At 38.3% G+C, this 24,460-nt stretch overlaps 1 protein-coding gene across 1 annotated transcript in view; it reads right to left on the bottom strand.

Moving 5' to 3' along the window:
* The window catches only part of LOC150090431 (uncharacterized), a 136,209-nt gene that overhangs the window by 29,469 nt on the left and 82,280 nt on the right, over positions 1–24,460 (bottom strand). The window contains exon 12 of the mRNA XM_090390311.1: positions 8,165–8,254. Within this exon, the coding sequence (XP_090246437.1) occupies positions 8,165–8,254 (90 nt within the window). The remainder of the gene's footprint in view (positions 1–8,164; positions 8,255–24,460) is intronic.

Below are 24,460 nucleotides of genomic sequence, written 5' to 3'. Positions count from 1 at the left end.
TGGGGAGTACAATGTGTACAGAAAGGACAGATAGGGTAGGAAGAGAGGAGGGGATTATGTTGTTAGTTAAGAAACACAATCTAAGGAAGTGCATCCAGTTGCACTGTCCACGTGGGTGGACAGCGCAACGTTGAGTCTTTTTGGTGTGACATAAACACTCGGAAAGGGAAAATGAGAGTAGGGGTGTGTTATAGGCCTAATGACTGATGAGTACAATTATCAGTTTTGCAGACAAATAGAGTGGGCCAGTAAATCAAAATGTCTTGTAATGGGGGATTTTAACTTTCCAGATATTGACTGGAACTTGTGGACTGTTCCACTCGCACGCTAGCAAGACTTTTGTAAATTTATTGGAGGATTGTTTTCTACAGCAACTTGTTTGAGGGGCAACCAAAGGGAGTAATATTCTTGATCCGATTGTCAGCAGTGATTATTCATGCATTAAGAAATTCCAGATAAAGGAACCACTAGGTAACAGTGATCACAGTCTACTGATGTTGGTTTACTTAAAGATGTAACTACTATCAAGGGTAAAGGGAAGGGTTTTTGTTTTCATAAAGGTGACTACAGTAGTCACAGACAGTTTTTAAATTCTATACAGTTGGATCAACTGATGTCACCAATGGTGAATTTTAAATGGGAAGCCTTCAGGCACTTAATCTTCAAGGTTACTAGGCTTTTCATACCAACTAGGAAATACTGTTCAATGTTCAAGCATAAATGGATGTCAGATAAATTAATGAAGCTTGTGGCAGAGAACAAAAATGCATGGGATGCATATAAATTATCAGGTGACACAGAAGCCTAAGGCAGATATAAGTTAGTCTATAATCAAGTCAGAAAGGAGATTAAGCAGGCAAAGGCAGATTACGAGAAATCTCTGGCAAAGGATTCAAAGAAAACAGCAAAGAGTTCTTTACTTATGTAAACTCTAAAAGGAAGGTGATGAATCAGATTAGTCCACTTGATGTTGGTGGTTCAACTGTTGATGATCCAGCTCAAGTAGCCGATAAACTGAATGAGTATTTTGCATCTACATTCACACATGAGGAGTTATTCAAGAAGGGCAATGCCAGAAGAGTTTATCAAACTCTAACAGGGAGTTAAGTGATTTTGCAATTACATGAGAGCAAAGTGGAAGAGAAATTGTGGAAGGTAAACATAAAAAAGGCACTTTGGGCAGATGGAATCTATCCAGTTATAATGAAAGAGGCAGCAAGGGAGATAAGCAAACAGTTAGCCATAATTATGGCTAACGGTACTTCACAAAGCTAACTTCATAAAGGCGATGCAATGTGTGACACAAATATTATAAACCTGTTAGTTTAACTTCTGTTCCGGGGAAAATAATGGAGTCACTGGTTAAAGAGGTGATACAAGATCAACTAGAAAAAGACTGTAGTGATAGTTCAGACACAGCATGGATTTGTTAAGGGAGAGTCTTGCCTGACCAATTTGATTGGATACTATAATGTAGTAACACAGGAACTGGATGCAAAAAATAATTTTAATATCATATACTACGATTTCAGGAAAGCTTTTGATACTGTTGCACATGGAAGACTGATGTACAAACTGGAGTGGAAACTTGTCCTTAATGTACAAACATTAAGGACAAGTTTCTGCAATGGATAAAGGGATGGTTGAGTGGGAAATGGCAGAGTGTGGTAATAAATGGATACTGCTCTACGTGAACTAATGTTATTAGTGGAGTCCCTCCAGGGTTCTTTGCTGTGCCCATTGTTGTTTTGTGTATTTATCAATGATATCAATGAAGGTATATGAGGCTTAATGTTCAAGTTTGCAGATGATACAAAAGTTCGCAGGGTTGTTTGTTAATGACACTAAAGACAGTATGCTACTGCAACAGGATCTAAAAAAGTTAGGCAGATGGGCTAAGAAGTGGCAACTGAAGTTTAACATTTGCAAATGCAAAGTACTCCATATGTGCAGCATTTACCCAAGAGAAACGTACCAACTGTGTGCTACTACAGTCAGGAAGGTAGAAAAAGAAAAAAAGAACTGGGGGTAATTGTGCAGTGAGATCTGAAGTTCTGATATATAGGAATTTTTCTATCACAAGGAGATGATTATCCCTTTGTATAAATAAATGGGCACTCCTGACCTGTCTGCAAACTTTCCAAGTTTGCAGGTGATACCTTGAGTATTGCGTACAGGTCAGGAGGGCTCATTTTAGGAAGGATATAGAGTTGCTAGAACGAATACAGAGAAGGGCAACAAGATTGGTGAGAGGAACAAATGGATGCACTTACGAAGCAAGACTTAAGTTCTGCAAGTTACAGCATCTGGCGACTAGGCACCTGCGAGGTGATCTGATTGAGGTGTATAAGGCTTGGAATGGGTTGAGTAGGCTCAATACTGACGTGATACTTCTGATTGCTGAGATTAAGAACCTGAAGGGGCATAGATTCAAATTGAGGAAAGACAGTTGTAGAATAGATGTGTGCCTTTAGCCAGCAGGTAACTGACTGCTGGAGCAGACTTCCATCTGTTGTTGCGGAAGTTGATAGCTTAAATAAATTTAAGTCTGAACTAGATAAACATTTGGAGTGACCGGATGGGTGAAATTGGAAATGCTAGCTTGGGGGGATACGCAGACTAAAAGGTTAACAGTGGCTGCAGACAGAGGCAAAAGTGATCCTTGCACTGCTTCTATTAGAATGAGCATCAGCCTGGAAAGCAAGGTAAAGGAGATTTTCAGGACTGTTGGGAGTCATATTGGAACAAGTAAATACATGGGCTGTGTTAGGGTAACTAAGAGTAGGAACAGGTTCATGTATACTTGCATGTACACCAATGCTAGGAGTATAGTTATTAAATTTGATGAGTTTGATGTGCTAGTCAAGACATCAAAGGAGGATATTGTTGGGATAGCAGAGACGTGGTGTCACACAAATATAAGCAGTGCAGAATTGGAATTTGGGGAGTACAATGTGTACAGAAAGACGGACAGGACAGGAAGGGAGGAGGAGTTATGCTGTTAGTTAAGAAACACAATCTAAGGAAGTGTATGAAATTTATGTTGGTGGACAATGCAGTGTTGAGTCTGTTTGGTCTGAAATAAGCAGTGGGAAAGCTAAAATGAGAGTCGGTGTGTGTTATAGTCCTAATGAATCTGATGAGTATAATGAGCAATTGTGCAGAGAAATAGAGTGATCCTTAGAAATAAATAGAGAAATAGAGTGAGAGAGGCCAGTAAATCAAAATGTCTTATAATGGGGGATTTTAACTTTCTAAATATTGACTGGAACTTGCAGTTGGTCACTCGCACACTAGCAAGACTTCTGTGGATTTATTGGATGACTGTTTTCTACAGCAACATGTTCGAGAGGCAACCAGAGGGAGTAATACTCTTGGTCTGATTATCAGCAGTGATTATTCGTGCATTAAGAATTTGCTGATAAAGGAACCACTGGGTGAGTGATTACAATTTACTGATGTGGGAATTACTTAAAGATATAACTACCATCAAGGCTAAAGGGGAGGGCTTCTGCTTTCGTAAAGGGTACTACAGAGGTCTCAGACAGTTTTTAAATTCTGTACAGTGAGATTAACTGATGATGTTACCAACCGTTGAATTCTAAATGGGAAGCCTTCAGGGACTTAATTTGAAGCTACTAGGCTTTTCATTCCAACTAAGAAATACTGTTCAAGGTTTAGGCCTAAACGGATGTCAGATGAATTAATGAGGCTTGTGGCAGAGAAGAAATATGTATGGGATGCATAAATATCAGGTGACACAAAAGATTATAGCAGGTATAAACTAGTCTGTAATCAAGTCACAAAGGAGATTAGGCAGGCGAAGGCAGATTACGAGAAATCTTTGGCAAAGAATGCAAAGAAAAACAGCAAAGAGTTGTTTACTTATGTAAACTCTAGAAGGAAAAGGATGAATCAGATTGGAACACTTAACATAAATGGGTTGACTATTGATGATCATGCTCAGGTAGCTGATAAACTGAATGAGTAGTTTGCATCTAAATTCACACACGAGGAGTTATTCAATGAGGGGAGTGTATCAAATGTACCAGAAGTTTATCAAATGCTAACAGGAAGCTAAGTGGTTTTGTAAAAACAGCGAACAAAGAGGAGGAGAAATTGTTGAAGTTAAACATAAGGAAGGCACCTGGAGTGGATGGGATCTATCCAGTTACATTAAAGGAGGCAGCAAAGGAAGTAAGCAAACATTAAGCCATAATTATGAGAGCTTCCTTGGACTCAGGGGAGGTCCCCATTAACTGGAGGTGTGCAAATGTATCACCAATTCACAAAGGGGGTTCAAAAGGTGACACAACTAACTATAGACCTGTTAGTTTAAATTGTATTCTGGGGAAAATAATGGAATTACTAGTTAAAGAAGCATTGCAGGATAATCTAGACAAGACTGCAGTAATAGTTAAGACACAGCATGGGTTTGTTAAAGGGAGGTCTTGTCTGACCAATTTGGTTGGATACTATGATGTGGTCACAAAGTAACTGAATGCCAAAAATAATTTTGATATCATATACTTGCATTTCAGGAAAGCTTTTGATACTGTTGCACATGGAAGACTGCTGTACAAATTGGAGATGTATGGCATTAAGGGTAAGTTGCTACAATAGATAAAGGGATGGTTGAGTGGGAGACGACAGAGAGGTAATCAATGGACACTGAACTTCGTGGACAAATGTTATTAGTGGAGTTCCCCGGGGTTCAGTGTTGGGCGCATTGTTGTTTTGTATATTTATCAATGATATTGATTATAAAGGTTATATTGGGTTTAATGTCCAAGTCTGCAGGTGATACAAAGGTTGGCAGGGTTGTTAACAACAGTAAAGACAGTATACTGTCTTTACATGTGCGGAATAGATGTGCGGAAATTTGCCTTTAGCCAGCGGGTGGTTAATTGCTGGAACAAACTTCCATCTGTCGTTGTGGAAGTTGATAGGTTAAATAAATTTAAGGAGGAACTGGACAGGCATTTGGAGGGAATGGTGTGATTTTTTTTTTTTTTTTTTTTTGGCTGATGCTGCATAAGCTCCTACACTTGCTTTCTTGCATCATGTGCCACTACTACTACTACTACTACTACTACTATTCCAACTGGATCTAGGAAAAAACGTCTGGCCTTTAATTAACCATAACTTTGATGGATTTGAATATGTTTGACAAATGATACTGTCACTCGGTAAATCAATGGGTCTGGAGGTTGATGAAGAGGATATGGAGGATCTTATTGATGCTCATTGGCATGAGCCAACAACAGAGGCGCTGCAAGAGTTGGAGAAAATTACAGAGTGACACTGGAGAGGAAGAAGAAACCCAACAAGTGTCAGCTGAAGACTGTCATTTCTTGTTGGGAGCATTTAAGATTGAACATTTTTTTTCAACAGTGTTTCAACATTGAAAACACTGAACTCATGATGTGCAAAATGGAATACGAAGTCATTTCTTACTTCAGGAAGCTACAAAAAAGTTGTCAAAAAGTTTGGACAGTTTCTTTGACAGTAGCAACAAATGACAAAAGAAAGCTGACATCTGATCTAGTCCCACCACCACTATGCCACCACTGATTTCATCAGCCCTGCACTTCAAGTCTAAGGTAAATATTAATTTGTTTGTTTTTTTATTTTAAGATGTTTTATAGCTATTTATTAAATAATCTTTATAAAAACACTAATTTTTAATGTAAAAATCAAGTATGACATGTAAGAAATACCTATTTTATGTGTTGGAGTCGCCTGTCAAGAGTTTAGAATGAATTACAGGAAATCGATGTATTACTTGTTTCACTTATAATATTTTCAACATCCAATATGTTTTATGGAACAATTTACCATTGGATGGTGGGCCCACTGTACCATAATGCTCCAATTTGCACATCACCCTTAAGTGTGGAAGTTTCTCAAAAGTTTTGCTGAAATCTGCATATATTATGATGTGCCAATTATTTTTTGCATGTCATATACTTAGCATGATTTCTTCAGGGATGCTTCCCAGAAGAATTCATGCATGTTATACCACCACTATTCTTTTAGCATTAGCAGAGGCATATGATGCAAGAAATCAAGCTTATGCAGCATCAGCCGAAAAAAAAAAAAAAAACACTTCCATTTCAACCCCTCTGTTAGTTCGGAATACCGGTCCAGCTGAGCCTTAGATTTATTTAGGCTATCAACTTCCACAACAAGGGATGGAAGTCTGTTCCACCAACCAACTACCCGCTGGCTAAAGGCAAATTTCCACACATCTATCCTACATCTGTCTTTCCCCAATTTGAATTTATGCCTTCTCAGGTGACTATTCTGAGCAAGAGGAAGAATCCCATCAGCATTGAGCCTGCTCAAACCATTTATACACCTCGATCAGATCACCTCGCCGGTGCCTAGTCTCCAGACACTGTAATTTGAAAAACTTAAGCCTTTCTTCATAAGAGCAACCCCTTTGTTCCTCTCACCAATCTTGTTGCCCTTCTCTGTACTCGTTCTAGCAACTCTACATCCTTCCTAAAATGAGGCCTCCAGACCTATATACAGTACTCAAGGTGTGACCAGACCATTGCCTTATACAAAGGGATAATCACCTCCTTGTCTCTGCTAGCAAAATTCCTATATATTATTGACAAAACTCCATGACCTGCTCTGGCAACCCGTCTGCACTGCTCAGAGAACCTCATATCTGACTGCACAATTACCCCCAAGTCTCTTTCATTCTCCACCTCTCTGAGCGTAGTACCACACATTTGGTACGTTTCTTTTGGGTTACTGCTACCCATATGGAGTACTTTGCATTTGTCAATGTTAAACTTCAGTTGCCACTTCTCAGCCCATCGGCCTATCTTTTCTAGATCCTGTTGCAATAGCATACTGTCTTTACTGTCATTAACAACCCTGCCAACCTTTGTATCACCTGCAAACTTGGACAATACGCCTGGTATAACTTCATCAATATCATTAATAAATACACAAAACAACAATGGGCCCAGCACTGAACCCTCGAGGACTCTGCTAATAACATTAGTCCACATAGAGGAGTGTCCATTTATTACCACTCTCTGCCCTCTCCCACTCAACCATCCCTTTATCCATGGCAGTAACTTGCCCTTAATGCCGTACCACTCCAATTTGCACAACAGTCTTCCACGTGCAACAGTATCAAAAGCTTTCCTGAAATCCAAGTATATGACATCAAAATTATTTTTAGCATTCAGTTCCTTTGTGACCACATCATAGTATCCAATCAAATTGGTCAGACAAGACTTCCCCTTAACAAACCCATGCTGTGTCTGAGCCATTACTAGTCTTGTCTAGGTAATCCTGTATCACCTCTTTAACCAATGACTCCATTATTTTCCCCGGAACAGAAGTTAAACTAACAGGTCTATAATTATTTGTGTCACCTTTGATATAATAGCCTTTGATGGGGAACAGTATCAAAAGCTTTACTGAAGTCAAGGTAAATAATGTCAACATTGTTTCTTGTATCAAACTGTTTTGCAAAGCAAGTTCTTGGCCAACAGATATTTTCAATTCATCAGATAACACTAATTAGATGATGACGACAACTTCAGTACAACTAGACATTTTGTATTGTAAATTCTGTTCAACTGGACTATAAACAGAAGAGTTTCAGACTGGACCTGTAAGATGGCAAATTATGCACCTCATTCGGGATTGACTCATATCAACAACTCCAGAAGCATTGTAAATATCATTTGGATCAGACCGTAATTAGTGATGACTCTAAAATGGGTTATGAAGAGATGATATATTAACTCAAAGATTGGCCAGCTTGTTTCAAAATAAAATTATCCTTCCCCTTCCGATCAGGATATTTGAGCACCCCTGACAGAGGGGAGTTGTATGCACAATAAATTTGGACTCAATCAGATAGCATCTGTCTCACTCTAAATGCTATTAGGGTGGGGACACAGATGCCACATGGCAATTTCATAAGTCAACCAGCATCTGGAAAGGAAATTAAAAAAGTAACAGTTTTTGGAATGTTTTCTTGAAAAAATCCTGACTTAATGCTGTGTAGTGCATCATGTTTTAATTTTGGTTTCTCATTAAAACTTTTTAAACACAAGAAAGCTGAGAATTTAAATACAACTGCTTAAAATTTCCATGAAATAACCCATTAAAATTTAAAAATCATACTTACAATTGTGAAAAGATGTGTATTCTGACAAGATTCCAACTTTGCTTGCATTTGGTGAACACAATTGAGCTATATTATGGAATATGCAGGGCTCTAAAAAAAGTAACAAATATTTGATTTAAAATGATACGATAAGTCAGGGTTTCTATTTAATTATTTTCATTATTTATAATAATTAATAAGTTAGCAAAAAACATGTCAATTAGGTGCTACCTAATTGACCCAAATATACAGAAAATTTCAAAAGTGATGGTCAATAATTTAAAGGTGAACTGTACAGACTACAATATGCAAAAAAAGCCTAGTAAACATAGGTGATTAAGTGAATCGTTTTCGAGATATTGCACATTTCTAGTTGGGATCCACCACTGACAAGTGAACTGTACAGAGTTGGGATCCACCACTAACTTGTCTGTTAGGCTAGGTTATGCTCATTCTCTCCCTTTCCCCCTCTCTCTCAATGCTCTGAAAAGTAGCATGCATACTAGTACAGTCGGTCCTCATATACACTTGTTTATATTACACGAATTCGATCATACACGATTATAAATAGGGGAACGTTTCTTATATAACACGAACCGAATTCGCTTATGCACGATTCGCCTTGTGTTTACAAGAAATGGCAGTCGAACGCAGAATCACCGTAACTGAACGCAACAGGATAGGAATGAAGAAGATTCTGAAAATGTATTTATGTGTTTTGTATCAGTGAAGGGGAAACACATTTCACCATAATAACGTAAAAACCCACACAATTCCAGCTATGCTTAATTTGCAATTGCAATTAGATCGAGTTACGACCAGTTTATAACAGATTCCACTAGCAGAACGCAACTGGAAATTGTTTTATGGTAGTAACCCCCAGAAATGTGCTTTAGTAAAATGTGAGGTGTTAATAGTGTATCTCGGCCTTTACGGTGTTGTTTATTCAGTTGCTACACGCGCGCAGCTTTGTTTATGTGTATTAAGCGTGCCTCCTCGTTTTGTAATTGTGCTTTAAAAATGAGTAAAATACTTAAAAGGTGTGAAAAGGAAGCGTCCTGGCGAAGACACTGCAGATTCAGAGAGAGAAAAAAAAGAAGCAATATCGATAAACAGAGGCGGACTGGGTCAAAAATTCTTACCCGGGAAAATTTATAGTGGCCTCATACTACGGTTTATGGCCAAAATCACACCGGCCTCCGGCCCACCGGAATTTCCCGGATAAGGCTTATGGCCAGTCCGCCTCTGTCGATAGAGCAAAAATATGAAATTGTGAAACACTTTGAGCGAAATGAAAGACCATGTGATATTGCACGTGCTACAGACCTAAATGAGGCAACGCGAGAATTACAAAGAATGCGGAGAAATAAAAACAACTTTCATAGCGGGAACAACTCAAAGTGTAATTAAAATCCATTAGATTAAGACACAAGAATTGGAAGAGATGAACGGCTGTCTTTTCTATCTGTTTTTCGATTTTCTATCTGTTTGGATAAACAAAAAACAAGTTTGCTTACGATAGAAGCAAAAGCATTAGCAATATTTTATTACGTAATAGTCGTAATAAAATACGTAAGCATTTTATTACGAGTACGTATTATAATAAGTATTTTATTACGACTATTTTATTTAATATAATAAATTTTTTACGAATAAAATACGTATTTTATTCGTAAAAAATACTAAAAATACTTTATTATATTATAATAAATAATAATATTTTTTATTATTTTTTATTACGTATTTTAATCGTTATAAAATACGTAAGTATTTTATAATGATTAAAATTACCCGATTATTTATTGTGTTTGGTAATGTTTTGGTTCCAAATGTGTGTTCAATCTTGGGTGGTCGGCACCTAACTCCACTTTTCCCATAGGGCCTGTTGTTTATATTGCACGAGGGTTTCTAGGAACACAACTATCGTGCTATACGAGGACAGACTGTACTTGTCAAAGACTAGTCAACATGGAAAGAGGTTACAGCAACAAAGAGTACTTAAATCCTATGAATTTTTGTATCTGGGTTCATGTAAAAAGCTTGGTGTACACTTCTGACATTAACACAGTTGAGGAATTGTAGCATTGGGTAGGAGCCTTTCAGCAAATCAGAAATTACCCAGAAATGCCTGAGAGGATTCGCAACTCAATGCAGAGAAAACTACAAAGCTGCGTACGGATGCAAGGAAAACATTTTGAACACCTTTAACATCCTGTAACATGCAATATCTGTAAAATCTTGTGGTGTTGAAACCAAAAATTAAAATGTGTTATCTTATGTTTAATAAAACCACCGCAAAGGATACACAGCTTTTTGTTGAACTAGTGCTCCATAGTCAGTGGCGGATCTTAACAGAAAATGTGCATTATCTCAAAAACGGTTCATTTGCAGCCCAATGTTCACTGGGACTTTTTTGTTTATTTTAGTTTGTACTTTTGACCTTTAAATTATTGACCATTTTTGAAATACCCTGTATATAAAACTATTTTATTGTTAGAGTTACCTTTAGTTTGGAAAACACTAAATAATTTAACAGTATAAGTCACTAAAACTGATGCAATCCCATTCGTACCTTATTTTCATTAAGGAATGAATGATTAGCAGATATGAACACATTTCCTCTCCAATAATTCTCTTTAGATATCAGCATTAGTAGAGGCATACGATGCAAGAAAGTAAGCTTATGCAGCATCAGCCAAAAAAAAAAAAAAAAAAAACCCTCCCATTTCATCCCTCCATTCGTTCCAAATGCCTGTCCAGCTCAGCCTTAAATTTATTTAGGTTATTAGCTTCCACAACGAAAGATGGAAGCTACCCGCTGGCTAAAGGCAAATTTCCGCACATCTATTCTACAACTATCTTTCCTCAATTTGAAACTGTCCCCTCAGGTTCTTAGTCTGAGCAAGACGAAGAATCCCATCAGCATTCAGCTTGCTCAACCCATTCAAGGCCTTATACACCTCAATCAGATCACCTTGCAGGTGTCTATTCTCCAGGTGCTGCAATTTGCAGAACTTAAGCCTTTCTTGGTAAGAACACCCCTTTGTTCCCCTCACCAATCTTGTTGCCCTTCATTATACTTGTTCTAGCAACTCTACATCCTTCCTATAATGAGGCCTCCAGACCTGTACACAGTACTCTAGGAGTGGCCTGACCATTGCCTTGTATAACAGGATTATCACCTCCCTGTTCCTGCTAGCAAAATTCCTATATATCATTGACAAGACTCCATGACCTGCCCTGGCAGCCCATCTGTACTGCTTAGCGAACTTCATATTTGGCTGCACAATTACCCCCAGGTGTTTTTCACTTTCCATTTCCCTGAGTGTAGTACTACCCAGTTGGTACGTTTCTCTTCGGTTATTGCCACCCATATGCAATACTTTGCATTTGTCAATGTTAAACTCCAGTTGTCACTTCTCAGCCCATTTTCCCAACTTATCTAGATCCAGTTAGCATTAGCATTAGTAGAGGCATTTGATGCAAGAAAGCAAGCTTATGCAGCATCAGCCAAAAAAAAAAAAAAAAAAAAAGTAACATAAATAAATAAAAATAACCACTTCCACTTCACCCCTCTGTTCGTTCGAAATACCTGTCCAGCCGAGCCTTAAACTTATTTAGGCTATCAACTTCCACGACAAGGGATGGAAGTCTGTTCCACCTACCAACCACCCGCTGGCTAAAGGCAAATTTCCGCACATCTATCCTACATCTGTCTTTCCTCAATTTGAATTTATGCCCTCTCAGGTGATTATTCTGAGCAAGAGGAAGAATCCCATCAGCATTGAGCATGCTCAAACCATTCAAGGCTTTGTACACCTCTATCAGATCACCTCGCTGGTGCCTAGTTTCCAGACACTGTAATTTGCAAAACTTAAGCCTTTCTTCGTAAGAGCACCCCTTTGTCCCATTCACCAATCTTGTTGCCCTTCTCTGTACTCGTTCCAGCAGCTCTACATCCTTCTTGAAATGAGGCTTCCAGGCCTGTATACAGTACCCTAGGTGTGGCCTGACCATTGCCTTATACAAGGGAATAATCACCTCCTTATCCCTGCTAGAAAAATTCCTATATATCATTGACAATACACCATGAGCTACTCTTGCAGCCCGTCTGCACTGCTCAGAGAACTTCATATCTGCCTGCACAACCACCCCCAGGTCCCTTTCATTCTCTACCACTGTCAGTGTAGTACCACAGAGTTGATACGTTGCTCTGGGGTTGCTGTTTCCCATATGTAGTACTTTACATTTGTCAATGTTAAACTTCATTTGCCACCTCGAAGCCCATCTGCTCAACCTTTCCAAATCCTGTTGCAGCAGCATAGTGTCAGTAGTGTCCTTGACAACCCGGCCAACCTTCGTATCGTCTGCAAACTTGGACATTAAGCTTGATATACCATCATCAATATCATTTATAAATACTGAAAACAATAAAGGACCCAATACTGAACCCTGAGGGACTCCACTAATAACATTAGTCCACGATGAGCAGTGTCCATTGATTACCACTCTCTGTCTTCTCCCCCTCAACCACCCCTTTATCCATAGCAGCAATTTGCCTCCAATGCCACACCGCTCCAATTTGTGCAGCAGTCTTCCATGTGCAACAGTATCAAAAGCCTTTCTAAGATCCAAGTATATAATATCAAAGTTATTCCCTGCATCCAGTTCTTTTGTGACTGCATCATAGTATCCAATCAAATTGGTCAGGCAAGACTTCCCCTTAACAAAACCATGCTGTGTCCTAGCTATAACTGAAGTCTTGTCTAGATGATCCTGCAGTGCTTCTTTAACCAGTGCCTCCATTAATTTTATGGGAACAGAAGTTAAACTCACAGGTCTATAATTACTTAGAGGGCGCTGACTCTATTTAAAAGTTACAGCTGTCAGTTACAGGCTCCGCAAAAACGATAAGTGTTTGCCTTTTATTTACATGATTGTTGTTTTATATCGTACTTAATACGTAGTCATATAGTTATAGTTACGCTGGTTATTTTTTATTTTAATTTAGATAAAAAGTTTTTGTGGATTTTACTTACGATAGGTAAAACCGTTATTTTGTTCGATTTTTGTAGCCATTGTTTTTGTATATAGGGAATTCAAAGTTTTTGTAGGGAATTCAAAGTTTTTGTAGGGAATTCAAAGTTTTTGTAGGGAATTCAAATTTTTTAATTGAGGTAGCTAGGTAGCTCTAAAGCATAATTATATAGTAATACGTTTCACTGTTTCTATTTCATAGTTTCTATTCAAATACTACTGAAATTTAATTTATTGATTTTATTAATTTAAACTACCATGCCCCGAACTAGAGCAGCAAAGCAACGGGCACAAAGTGGCAGGAGTGTTGTGACTCGGGGGAGAACTGAGGGGGGCGATTCTCCAACGCGTCACAGCCTAAAAAAATGTGCAACTTGTGAAATGTTTGCCGAACTCTCTGGAACGGAACATGATATTGCCATGGGGGATGTCTTTGTGTGTGCGCGATGTAAGGAGTGTAAGGAAATCAGGCGACAACTCAGCGTTGTTATGGGCCTATATGAGAGTTTGAAGGACAGGGTGGATGCCCTCGAAGGAAATAAATTGAGGGGCCCATCAAGCTCTCAGCTGCCCACATCAACGCCAGAGCTTGCACTTGGTCATCGTGCAACACAGCTGCAAACCCCAAGGCACAATGCGCTGGTCCCACAGGAACTATTAGTTGTTGGTGACTCTATTGTCAGGGAAACGGGGAACATGCTATGTAAAAAGGATAGGTGAAACAGGACCAGGGTATGTCTGCGTGGGGCAAAGGTTGATGACGTTGTAGAGCGGATATCATCTTTCAAGGGCACAAAAGGTGATATAGTTGTACACGTTGGCACTAATGATATTAAGAGTAGGAGACCGGCAGAATTACTCAACAAGTACAGGTCACTGTTGAAAAAAAGCCGAGAATTAGGGTTGAATTTGAAAGTGTCTGCAATTCTGCCCAGACACGGTAGGAGGGAGTATATGATGAGAGCCTTGTCGATCAATTCGGCCCTGGAAAGATTGTGCAAGGCTCAAGGGGTAGAATTTTTTTCAGCCTGGACTGTACTTGTTAACAGGAGAGATTGCTTCTACAGGGATGGGATACACTTAAATAGAAAGGGTGCAAGAATATTTGCTGATGCTATTGAGGCAGTGTTAGGTGGGTCGGAAAACTGCTAGCTTGGGGGGATACAAAGACTAATAGTTTAACAGTAACCACAGGCAGAGGTGAAGGTGATTCTTGCACAACTTCTATTAGAATAAGAAGCGACCTGGAGCGAGGGGTGTTGTGGGTTTCAGGGACTGATGGCAGTCATCCTGGAATAGTTGGGTATATGGGATGTGTTAGGGTAACAAGGAATAGGCATAGGAGCATGTATGCTTGCATGTATACCAATGCTAGAAGTATAGTAAATAAATTTGATGAATTTGAAGTGTTGGTCAAGACATCAAAAGCAGATATTGTTGGGATAGCAGAGACGGGGTGTCACAAAGATATAAGGAATGCAGAACTGGAGTTTGGGGAGTACAATGTGTACAGAAAGGATAGACAGGACAGAAAGGGAGGAGGTGTTATGCTGTTAATTAAGAAAAACATAAAATCAAAAGAAGTGCATCCAGTTGATATAGATGGACAGTGCACTGTTGAGTCAGTTTGGTGTGACATAAGCACTGCAAAAGCAAAAATAAGAGTAGGAGTGTGTTATAGGCCTAATGACTCGAATGAGTACAATGAACAATTGTACAGAGAAATAGAGTGGGCCAGTAAATCAGAATGTCTTATAATGGGGGATTTTAACTTCCCAGATATTGACTGGAACTTGTGGGTTGGTCACTCACACACTAGTCAGACTTTTGTGGATTTATTGGATGATTGTTTTCTGCAGCAGCATGTTCGAGAGGCAACCAGAGAAAGTAATACTCTTGATCTGGTTATCAGCAGTGATCATTCGTGTATTAAGAATTTGCAGATAAAGGAACCACTAGGTGGCAGTGATCACAGTGTGCTGAAGTGGGATTTACTCAAAGAGGTAACTACCGTCAGGGGTAAAGGAAAGAGTTTTTGCTTCCGTAAAGGGGAGTACAGTGGTCTCAGACAGTTTTTAAATTCTGTACAGTGGGATCAACTGACGATGTTACAAACAGTAAATTCTAAGTGGGAAGCATTCAAGGAATTAATCGTGGAAGCTACTAGACTTTTCATACCGATGAAGAAATATTGTTCAAGGTTTAGGCCTAAATGGTTATCAAATGAACTAATGAGACTCGTGACAGAGAAGAAAAATGCATGGGATGCATATAAATTATCAGGCGACGCAGAAGCCTGTAGCAGATATAAGCTAGTCTGTAATCAGGTCACAAAGGAGGTTCGGCAGGCAAAGGCAGATTACGAGAAATCTTTGGCAAAAGATGCTAAGAAAAACAGCAAGGATTTCTTTACTTATATAACTCTAAAAGGAAGGGGATGAATATGATTGGTCCACTTGACATCGATGGTTCGACTGTTGATGATCCTGCTCAGATAGCAAACAAACTGAATGAGTATTTTGCATCTACATTCACACGTGAGGAATTATTACAGTTTGAAAATGGAAGTAGGTTATCAAATTGTAGCAGTGTGCTTAATGATTTTGTAATAACTGAGAGCAAAGTGGAGGAGAAATTGTTGAAGTTAAACATAAGAAAGGCACCTGGGTTGGATGGGATCTATCCAGTTATATTAAAGGAGGCGGCAAAGCAACTAAGCAAACCCTTAGCCATAATTATGAGAGCATCCTTGGACTCAGGGGAGGTCCCCACGGACTGGGGATGTGCAAATGTATCCCCAATTCACAAAGGAGGTTCGAAGGGTGACACAAGTAATTACAGACAGTTAGTTTAACTTCTGTTCCGGGTAAAATAATGGAGTCACTGGTTAAAGATGCATTGCAGGATCATCTGGACAAGACTGCAGCAATAATTCAGACACAGCATGGGTTTGTTAAGGGAAAGTCTTGTCTGACAAATTTGATTGGTTATTATGATGTGGTCACAAAGGAACTGGATGCAAAAAATAATTTTGATATCATATACTTGGATTTCAGGAAAGCTTTTGACACTGTTGCACATGGAAGACTACTGTACAAATTGGAGTAGAATGGTATTAAGGGTAAGTTGCTACAATGGATAAAAGGATGGTTAAGTGGGAGAAGACAGAGGGTGGTAATCAATGGGTGCTGCTCTTCATGGACTAATGTTATTAGTGGAGTCCCACAGGGTTCGGTGTTGGGTCCACTGTTGTTTTGTATATTTATCAATGATATTGATGAAGGTATATCAGACTTAATGTCGAAGTTTGCAGATGACACGAAGGTTGGCAGGGTTGTTAATGACAGTCATGGCAGTATGCTACTGCAACAGGATCTAGATAATTTGGGCAGATGGGCTAAGAAGTGGCAACTGAAGTTTAACCTTGACAAATGCAAAGTACTGCATATGGGTAGAAGTAACGCCAGAGAAACGTACCAACTGTGTGGTACTACACCTAAGGTGGTAGAAAATGAAAAAGACCTGGGAGTAATTGTGCAGGCAGATATGAAGTTTTCTGAGCAATGCAGACAGGCTGCTAGGGCAGGTCATGGGGTTTTGTCAATGATATATAGGAATTTTGCTAGCAGGGAAAAGGAGGTGATTGTCCCTCTGTATAAGGCAATGGTCAGGCCACGCCTTGAGTACTGCGTACAGGTCTGGAGGCCTCATTTTAGGAAGGATGTAGATTTGCTTGAGCGTGTACAGAGAAGAGCAACACGATTGGTGAGGGGAATGAAGGGATCCTCTTACCAAGAGAGGCTTAAGTTCTGCAAATTGCAGTGGCTGGAGACAAGGCACCTGCGCGGTGATCTGATTGAGGTCTATAAGGCCTTGAATGGGTTGAGCACGCTGAATTCTGATGGAATCCTCCCACTTGTTCAGAATACGAACCTACGGGGACATAAGTTTAAATTAAGAAAGGATAGATGTTGAATAGATGTGCGGAAATTTGCCTTTAGCCAGCGGGTGGTTAATTGCTGGAACAAACTTCCATCTGTCGTTGTGGAAGTTGATAGGTTAAATAAATTTAAGGAGGAACTGGACAGGCATATGGAGGGTATGGTGTGATTTTTTTTTCTTTTTTTTTTTTTGGCTGATGCTGCATAAGCTCCTACACTTGCTTTCTTGCATCAAGTTCCACTACTACTACTACTACTACTACTTGTGTCAACCTTTGATCCCCCTTTGTGAATTGGGGTCACATTTGCACATCTCCAGTCCATGGGTACCTCCCCTGAGTCCAAGGAAGCTCTCATAATTATGGCTAAGGGTTTGCTTACTTCCTTTGCTGCCTCCTTTAATATAACTGGATAGATCCCATCCACCCCAGGTGCCTTTCTTGTGTTTATCTTCAACAATTTCTGCTCCACTTTGCTCTCAGTTATTACAAGATTCTCTAGCTTACTGCTAGAGTTGAATACACCCCTGGCATTCCCCTCGCTGAATAACTCCTCATGTGTGAATGTCAATGCAAAATATTCATTTAGTTTGTTAGCTACCTGAGCAGGATCATCAACAGTTGACCCATCGATCTCAAGTGGACCAATCTGATTCATCCCCTTCCTTTAGAGTTTACATAAGTAAAGAACTCTTTGCTGTTTTTCTTCGCATCCCTTGCCAAGGATCTCTCGTAATCTGCCTTCGCCTGCGTAACCTCCTTTGTAACTTGGTTACAGATCAACTTGTATCTATCATAGGTGTCTGTGTCACGTGTTAATTTGTATGTATCCCATGCATTTTTCTTCTCTGCCATATGCCTCATTAGTTCATCTGACATCCATTTAGGCCTAAACCTTGAACAATATTTCATAGTTGGTATGTAAAGCCTAGTAGCTTCCAAGATAAGTTCTTTGAATGCTTCCCATTTTGAATTTGCTGTTGGCAATATCATCAGTTGATCCCACTGTATAGAATTTAAATACTGTCTCAGTCCATTGTAGTCACCTTTACGAAAGCAATACCCCTTCCCTTTACCCTAATGGTAGTTACCTCTTTCAGTAACTCCCACTTCAGCACACTGTGATCACTGCCACCTAGTGGTTCATTTACCTGCAGATTCTTAATGCATGAAGAATCACTACTGATAATCAAATCAAGAGTATTACTCCCTCTAGTTGCCTCCCGAACATGCTGATGTAGAAAACAATCATCCAATAAATCCACAAAAGCCTAGCTACTGTGTGATGACCAGCCCCCAAATTCCAGTCAATATCTGGGAAATTAAAATCCCCCATTATAAGACTCTCTGATTTACTGGCCCACTATTTCTCCGAACAGTTTCTTATTATACTCATCAGAGTCATTAGGACTATAGCACACTCCTACTCTCAATTTTGATCTCCCAATGCTTATGTCACACCAAACTGACTCGACACTGCACTGTCCAGCGATGTCGACTGGCTTCACTTCCTTGGATTTTATGTTTTTTAACTAATAGCATAACCCCTCCTCCCTTCCTATCCTGTCTATCCTTTCTGTAGACATTGTACTCCCCAAATTCCAGTTCTGCATTCCTTATATCTGTGTGACACCACGTCTCTGAAATCCCCACAATATCTGCCTTTGATGTTTTGAGCAATACCTCAAATTCATCAAATTTATTTACTAAACTCCTAGCATTGGTGTACACACAAGTATACATGCACCTGTTCTTTTTCTTAGCTACCCTAACACAACCCATGTGTTTACTTGTACCCCAATGATTCCCAGCAGTCTCTGAAATATCCTGCATCTTATTTTCCAGGCTGCGGCTCATTCCAATAGAAGCAGTGCAAGAATCACTTTCACCTCTGCCAGTGGCTACTGTTAATCTATTAGTCCTTGTATACCCCCAATCTAGCAGTTTTCCGACCCACCTAACACTGCCTCGATAGCATCAGCAAACATTCTTGCACCCTTTCTATTTAAGTGTATCCCATCCCTGTAGAAGTAGTCTCTCCTGTTAACAAGTACAGACCAGGCTGAAAAAAATTCTACCCCTTGAGCCCTGCACAATCTTTCCAGGGCCGAATTGATTGACAGGGCTCTCATTGGAGTAGCATACTGTCATTACTGTTGTTAACAACCCTGCCAACCTTTGTATCATCTGCAAACTTGGACATTAAACCTGATATACCTTCATCAATATCATTGATAAATATACAAAACAATAGTGGGCCCAAACTGAACCCTGGGGAACTCCACTAATAACATTTGTCCACTAAGAGCGGTGTCCATTGATTACCACTCTCTGTTGTCTCCCACTCAACCATCCCTTTACCATTGTAGCAGCTTACCCTTGATGCCATACCTCTCCAATTTGTACAGCAGTCTTCCATGTGCAACAGTATCAATAACTTTCCTGAAATCCAAGTATATGATATCAAAATTATTTTTGGCATTCAGTTCCTTTGTGACCACATCATAGTAAGCAATCGAATTGGTCAGACAAGACCTCCCTTTGACAAACCCATGCTGTGTCTTAACTATTACTGAAGTCTTGTCTAGATAATCCTGCAATGTTCTTTAACCAGTGATTCCATTATTTTCCCCCGAAAACAAGTTAAACTAACAGGTCTATAGTTACTTGTGTCACCTTTTGAACCTCCTTTGTGAAATGGTGATACATTTGCACACCTCCAGTCCATGGGGACATCCCCTGAGTCCAAGGAAGCTCTGATAATTATGGCTAAGGGTTTGCTAACTTCCTTTGCTGCCTCCTTTAATATAACTGGATAGATCCCGTCCACCCCAGATATATGGGGCATATTTAAAGAAAAGTGATTATGATGGCCTTAGAAATCATTGAACTCTATTCAATCAGAAATGTTCAAAGAAATAATTTTGTTAAAACATATTATACAGAGATCATAGTTTCCAAAGATAAGTTCGAATACTGGACTGATACATTAATCATACCAATATCATACTTGCCAATTTTTGAATTCTAAAAAGCTGGATTTCGGGTAACAGTAAGCAGAAGGAAAGCAGGTGGTTTTTTTTTGGGGCGGGGTGGGGGGCAACAAGAATTTACTCTGGACTTAAATTTCACAGAAAACATGTGTATTTTATATTAAAATAGAGCTATAGGATTGCTTAACAGTACAGTATACTTTCAAACATTAGCTTACCTATGATTTTTCTCTCTGTGGATTTCTACTCCATTGTCTGTTAGACAAACTAATTATGACTGATTCAAGAAAAATATCATTGCAAACTTTACCATCTTTAAAAATCATGAGTTTTGATTAAAATTTAGATTATAACAGTTTTGATGATAACAATGGCCATGTTGTTAGCCTTGCCTGTCAAGAGCATTTCCAAAACTCCACCAGAAAGAGAAGCTCTGAACTCAGGTTTTGTTTTTCTTACTTTCCTGAATATTCTTTCACACTCAGGATTGCTAAGAGGAAAATTGTTAAAATACTAAGCATGACTCGCTATTATTTTTTATACTTCAAGTTCCTTGTGCACTTGTCAGTTCCTCAACGAAAGACCACCACACATCAATTCTTTTTCATTTTTAATAGCACCTGTTAGGTTCTCATGCTTTAATTGACAGAAGTGATACTGCAAAACATCTACTACTTTATTTCTTTTAACTTCAGCAATACTGAAAAGCAGTGGAAACTTGTCTACAAAAAATTTCAAATTTGAAAATGATGCACTGCCAATTGATAAAATTTACCATTTAAAACAACAACATTTTTCGATAAAAACTAGTGCACTACATAGTCACATATGGCAATAAAGTACTTCCTTGCTGAACAACAGAACAGAAACTTTCTCCTCTTATTTTAGACTCTCCACGACCATGGAAGTAAGAAATTGTAAAAAATCATTCTTCTGAGTATGTCTAGTTTGGTAGATCTATCTCCAAACTGAAAGTGAAATACTGTGGGTATAATTATTATTATTAAATTTTTTTAACTATATGATTATTATATAACTATTTAAATATTGTCAGTATAAGAAATTGAAACATCGCATTCTTCAAGCATATCTAAGAGTAACGACCTCAATAAGTGGATGTGGGGTACACTATATTGATAACATGACTAAAACTAGTAGCCTGCTTGTCCTGTTTAGTATTGCTCTCATCAAAAGTTCTATTTCTTGAGGAGTTCATTAATTTGTCTTTGTTCAAAGCTTCTTTTGGATCATGAATGGATTTTAACATGAGTCATGCCACTTAATAGTGCTTACTTGTTCTTTTCAATTTGTTAACTCTAAAAAATGCTCATAACGCTCTTCTTACCACTTATAATCTCTTCCCTAACTTGCTTAGATTTGTTAGAGGTCACCACTGTTCTAAAAGTCTAATTACACATTCAGCCAAAGAGAGCCAACATGTATACATGTTTCAAAACCTTTTTTACTTCAATGGCATATAAATATCCATCCACCAAATATTTACTCACTTTCACAAGAAGGTATGCAACCCACTATTCAGCACACAAATTAATCAGATGGCAAATACAGCCTATTACCAACATTATCGACACTAAATGCCCAACAGTTTGTTTTTAATGGAATCTCTTTAGAAAAAAATTTTTTTCCTTTTTAAATATTTTTTTATTTACAAAAAATATTCTGAAGAATATTTTTTGTAAATAAAAGAAAAGAAATAGTTTACAATGGTGCACTCTGAAATTCTATATTATATTCTGCCACTATATTGGACAATAAGAAGCAATATCTTTGTATCAGCAGTCTTGCTATCTAAAAAAGATACTTTTGACTTCTGACCAATAATTTTTTTTTTTTTTTGGCTGATGCTGCATAAGCTTGCTTTCTTGCATCGTATGCCTTTACTAATGCTAATGCTAATAATCTTGCACAATGAGAGAAACTGAAGCAGAAACCAAAACTCTGGGGGATGGGAAGGTAGGTAGACATGCACCACATTTTGTACATAATCCATACACAGTACAGGTAGTTCTCAACGTTACGAGTTAATTCGTTCCTAGCGCACGCTCGCAAAGCGGGAATTTATTTCACATAGACATAAGGTTAAAAATAGGGGCGACGTTCTCAACAATGAAATTAGCTAGCTAATTAGTTTGTTTAAACAATGATTGATTTATTGAAAGAAATGAAAACGTAGCCTGTAAAAACAAGCAAATTATAATAATAGAGAAATTATTTACGACTTACAAATGTTAAAGAATGTTTATTCTTCAACATCGACTAAATGCACACTCGTTGATCACTCATTATTGGCTCGGCACTCGTTGGTTTGTTGCACAAGGAGTCGTCTTCAGAAATGTTTCAAGAGGCATTTGTTTCCAAGATAATCTTCTCTTTTAATCATAAATTTCATAATTGCATGAATAAGCATTTTTTAAGCACACACAAATTGCAACTAACACAATTAGCATGGAGTAACAAGTTTACAAAGCTTCAAAAAATAAATAAAAAAAGCAATGAAGTGAAGATTCTGAAAATTTATTTATGCTTTTTATACGATGGAAGATTTCAGTAAAGGGGAAACACATTTCACCATAATAAAGTAAAAAAAACCACACAATTCCAGCTATCAGTATTTTCGCAAATGCAAGAAGATTGAGTTCACTACCCGTTTATAACTGTTTGCAGTGGCAGAAAAGCTACTAAGTTAAATGTAAATTGTAAATTGTTTTATGGTCGTGACCTCCAGGAAATGTGCTTTAGAAAAATATCACAAAGGCATTTAAAATTGATTCTTATAACGGAACATATGATAACAATGAAAGTGTAGTGCATTTTAATGATTTGAATTAGTAACTAATAATTTACAAACCACGTTCACGACCTTTTACATGACTTTAAGGGCACGCTCGTGACCTTAAAAATTACATTTTAGAGAGATAAATAGCTTAGTTATACAGCGAAACTTTCAACTTCCGAGATCTTGAAACGAATTACCAAAAAACAATGTGTTATTGGGTTCACATTACAATATTTTAACGATACCATGATGTCTCTGAAACTGATTAATATCATAAAGTGTGGTACACTGTATTATACAGCTACGCACGTGGTTTGGAATGCGGTATTTATGAATGTTTAACATTCATTTTTTTGCAATTAATGTTCATATTTTCGATTTTGTTGATACTCGGGAGAAAAAAACTCGTAAACCCGGGAACTCGTAAAGCGAGAACTCCCTGTACCATAAACTTATTTCTTTCTTTCTGATACACAATCTTTATGACTACTTCTTTAAAAAAATAATCGGTGGTGCAAGCTGAAATTAATAACTTTGCTGAAAATATGGTACATTCTTACACTATATGCTTACTATGAAATACTGTTTCTATAAGTGTAGGAATTAAAAACACAAACCACAGTATAAATTTTCATTTTTTTATTATTATTATTATTATTCTTTCTGAACAATGCTGACTATTACAGCCATCATGGAGATGAATGAATTGAGTAAGCAACATGCACCTCTAAATAACAGTATTTTTGTAATAGCAAATTGTCTGGAATAATCACAGATTGGAGCTGATGCACATGTAGTGCTGGGAATTTCCGACTCTAAAGCAAATGACAGAAAATGATTACTGTATATTTAAGAATCATAGTATCAGAGGGTTAAATTTATTCAAATTGTCCACTTCCTCAACACCAGATGGAAGTTAATCCCTAAAATCAATAACTCTCTGGCTGAAAGCAAATTTCTGCCCATCTATCCTGCAATTTATCAACTTTATCCAATTTAAATTGTTGTTATTTGGTTTTTAGGAGCATTAGCAACTAAGGCCATATTGCTCCGGGAATATGTGGTGGTCATTCCCTGACCTTTCCGCATCCTCTGTATTTGGTGGTTATGGGCTCGAACCCCGGTCTAATCAAGAAGCATGTGCTAAGCACTGCTGCTCCTGCCCACCTGGCTACGGAGCCGCCAATTTAAATTGTGTCCCCTTGTATGAGTGAGTGAGTAAGTGTGTGTGTAAGAGACCAACCCAATAAGAGAAAGGAGGGTATTGGCATTTAGTTAATTCAACCCATTTAAAGTCTTCAACACTTCAATCAGATCTCCTCACAGATGCTTGGTTTCCAGATGCCGCAATTTTGCAGAACAAGTCTTTCCTTTTGTGCCCCCCAACTAATCTTGCTATTCTTTTCTGCACCCATTCCAAAAGATCCTTCCTAGAGAGAGGCTTCCAAACATGTATGGAGTATTCGAGATACAATCTTAACACCTTACATTATACAATCACTGACCATCCTTTGTATAATGAGATAATCACATATTTGTCCCTGCTAGTA

The sequence above is a fragment of the Mastigoproctus giganteus genome, chromosome 2 (assembly GCF_048544385.1).
Source record: "Mastigoproctus giganteus isolate SK-2022 chromosome 2, ASM4854438v1, whole genome shotgun sequence".
Lineage (NCBI taxonomy): Eukaryota > Metazoa > Arthropoda > Arachnida > Uropygi > Thelyphonidae > Mastigoproctus > Mastigoproctus giganteus.
Note: the sequence above shows the minus strand (reverse complement) of the source record. Positions and strands in the feature narration are given on the sequence as shown.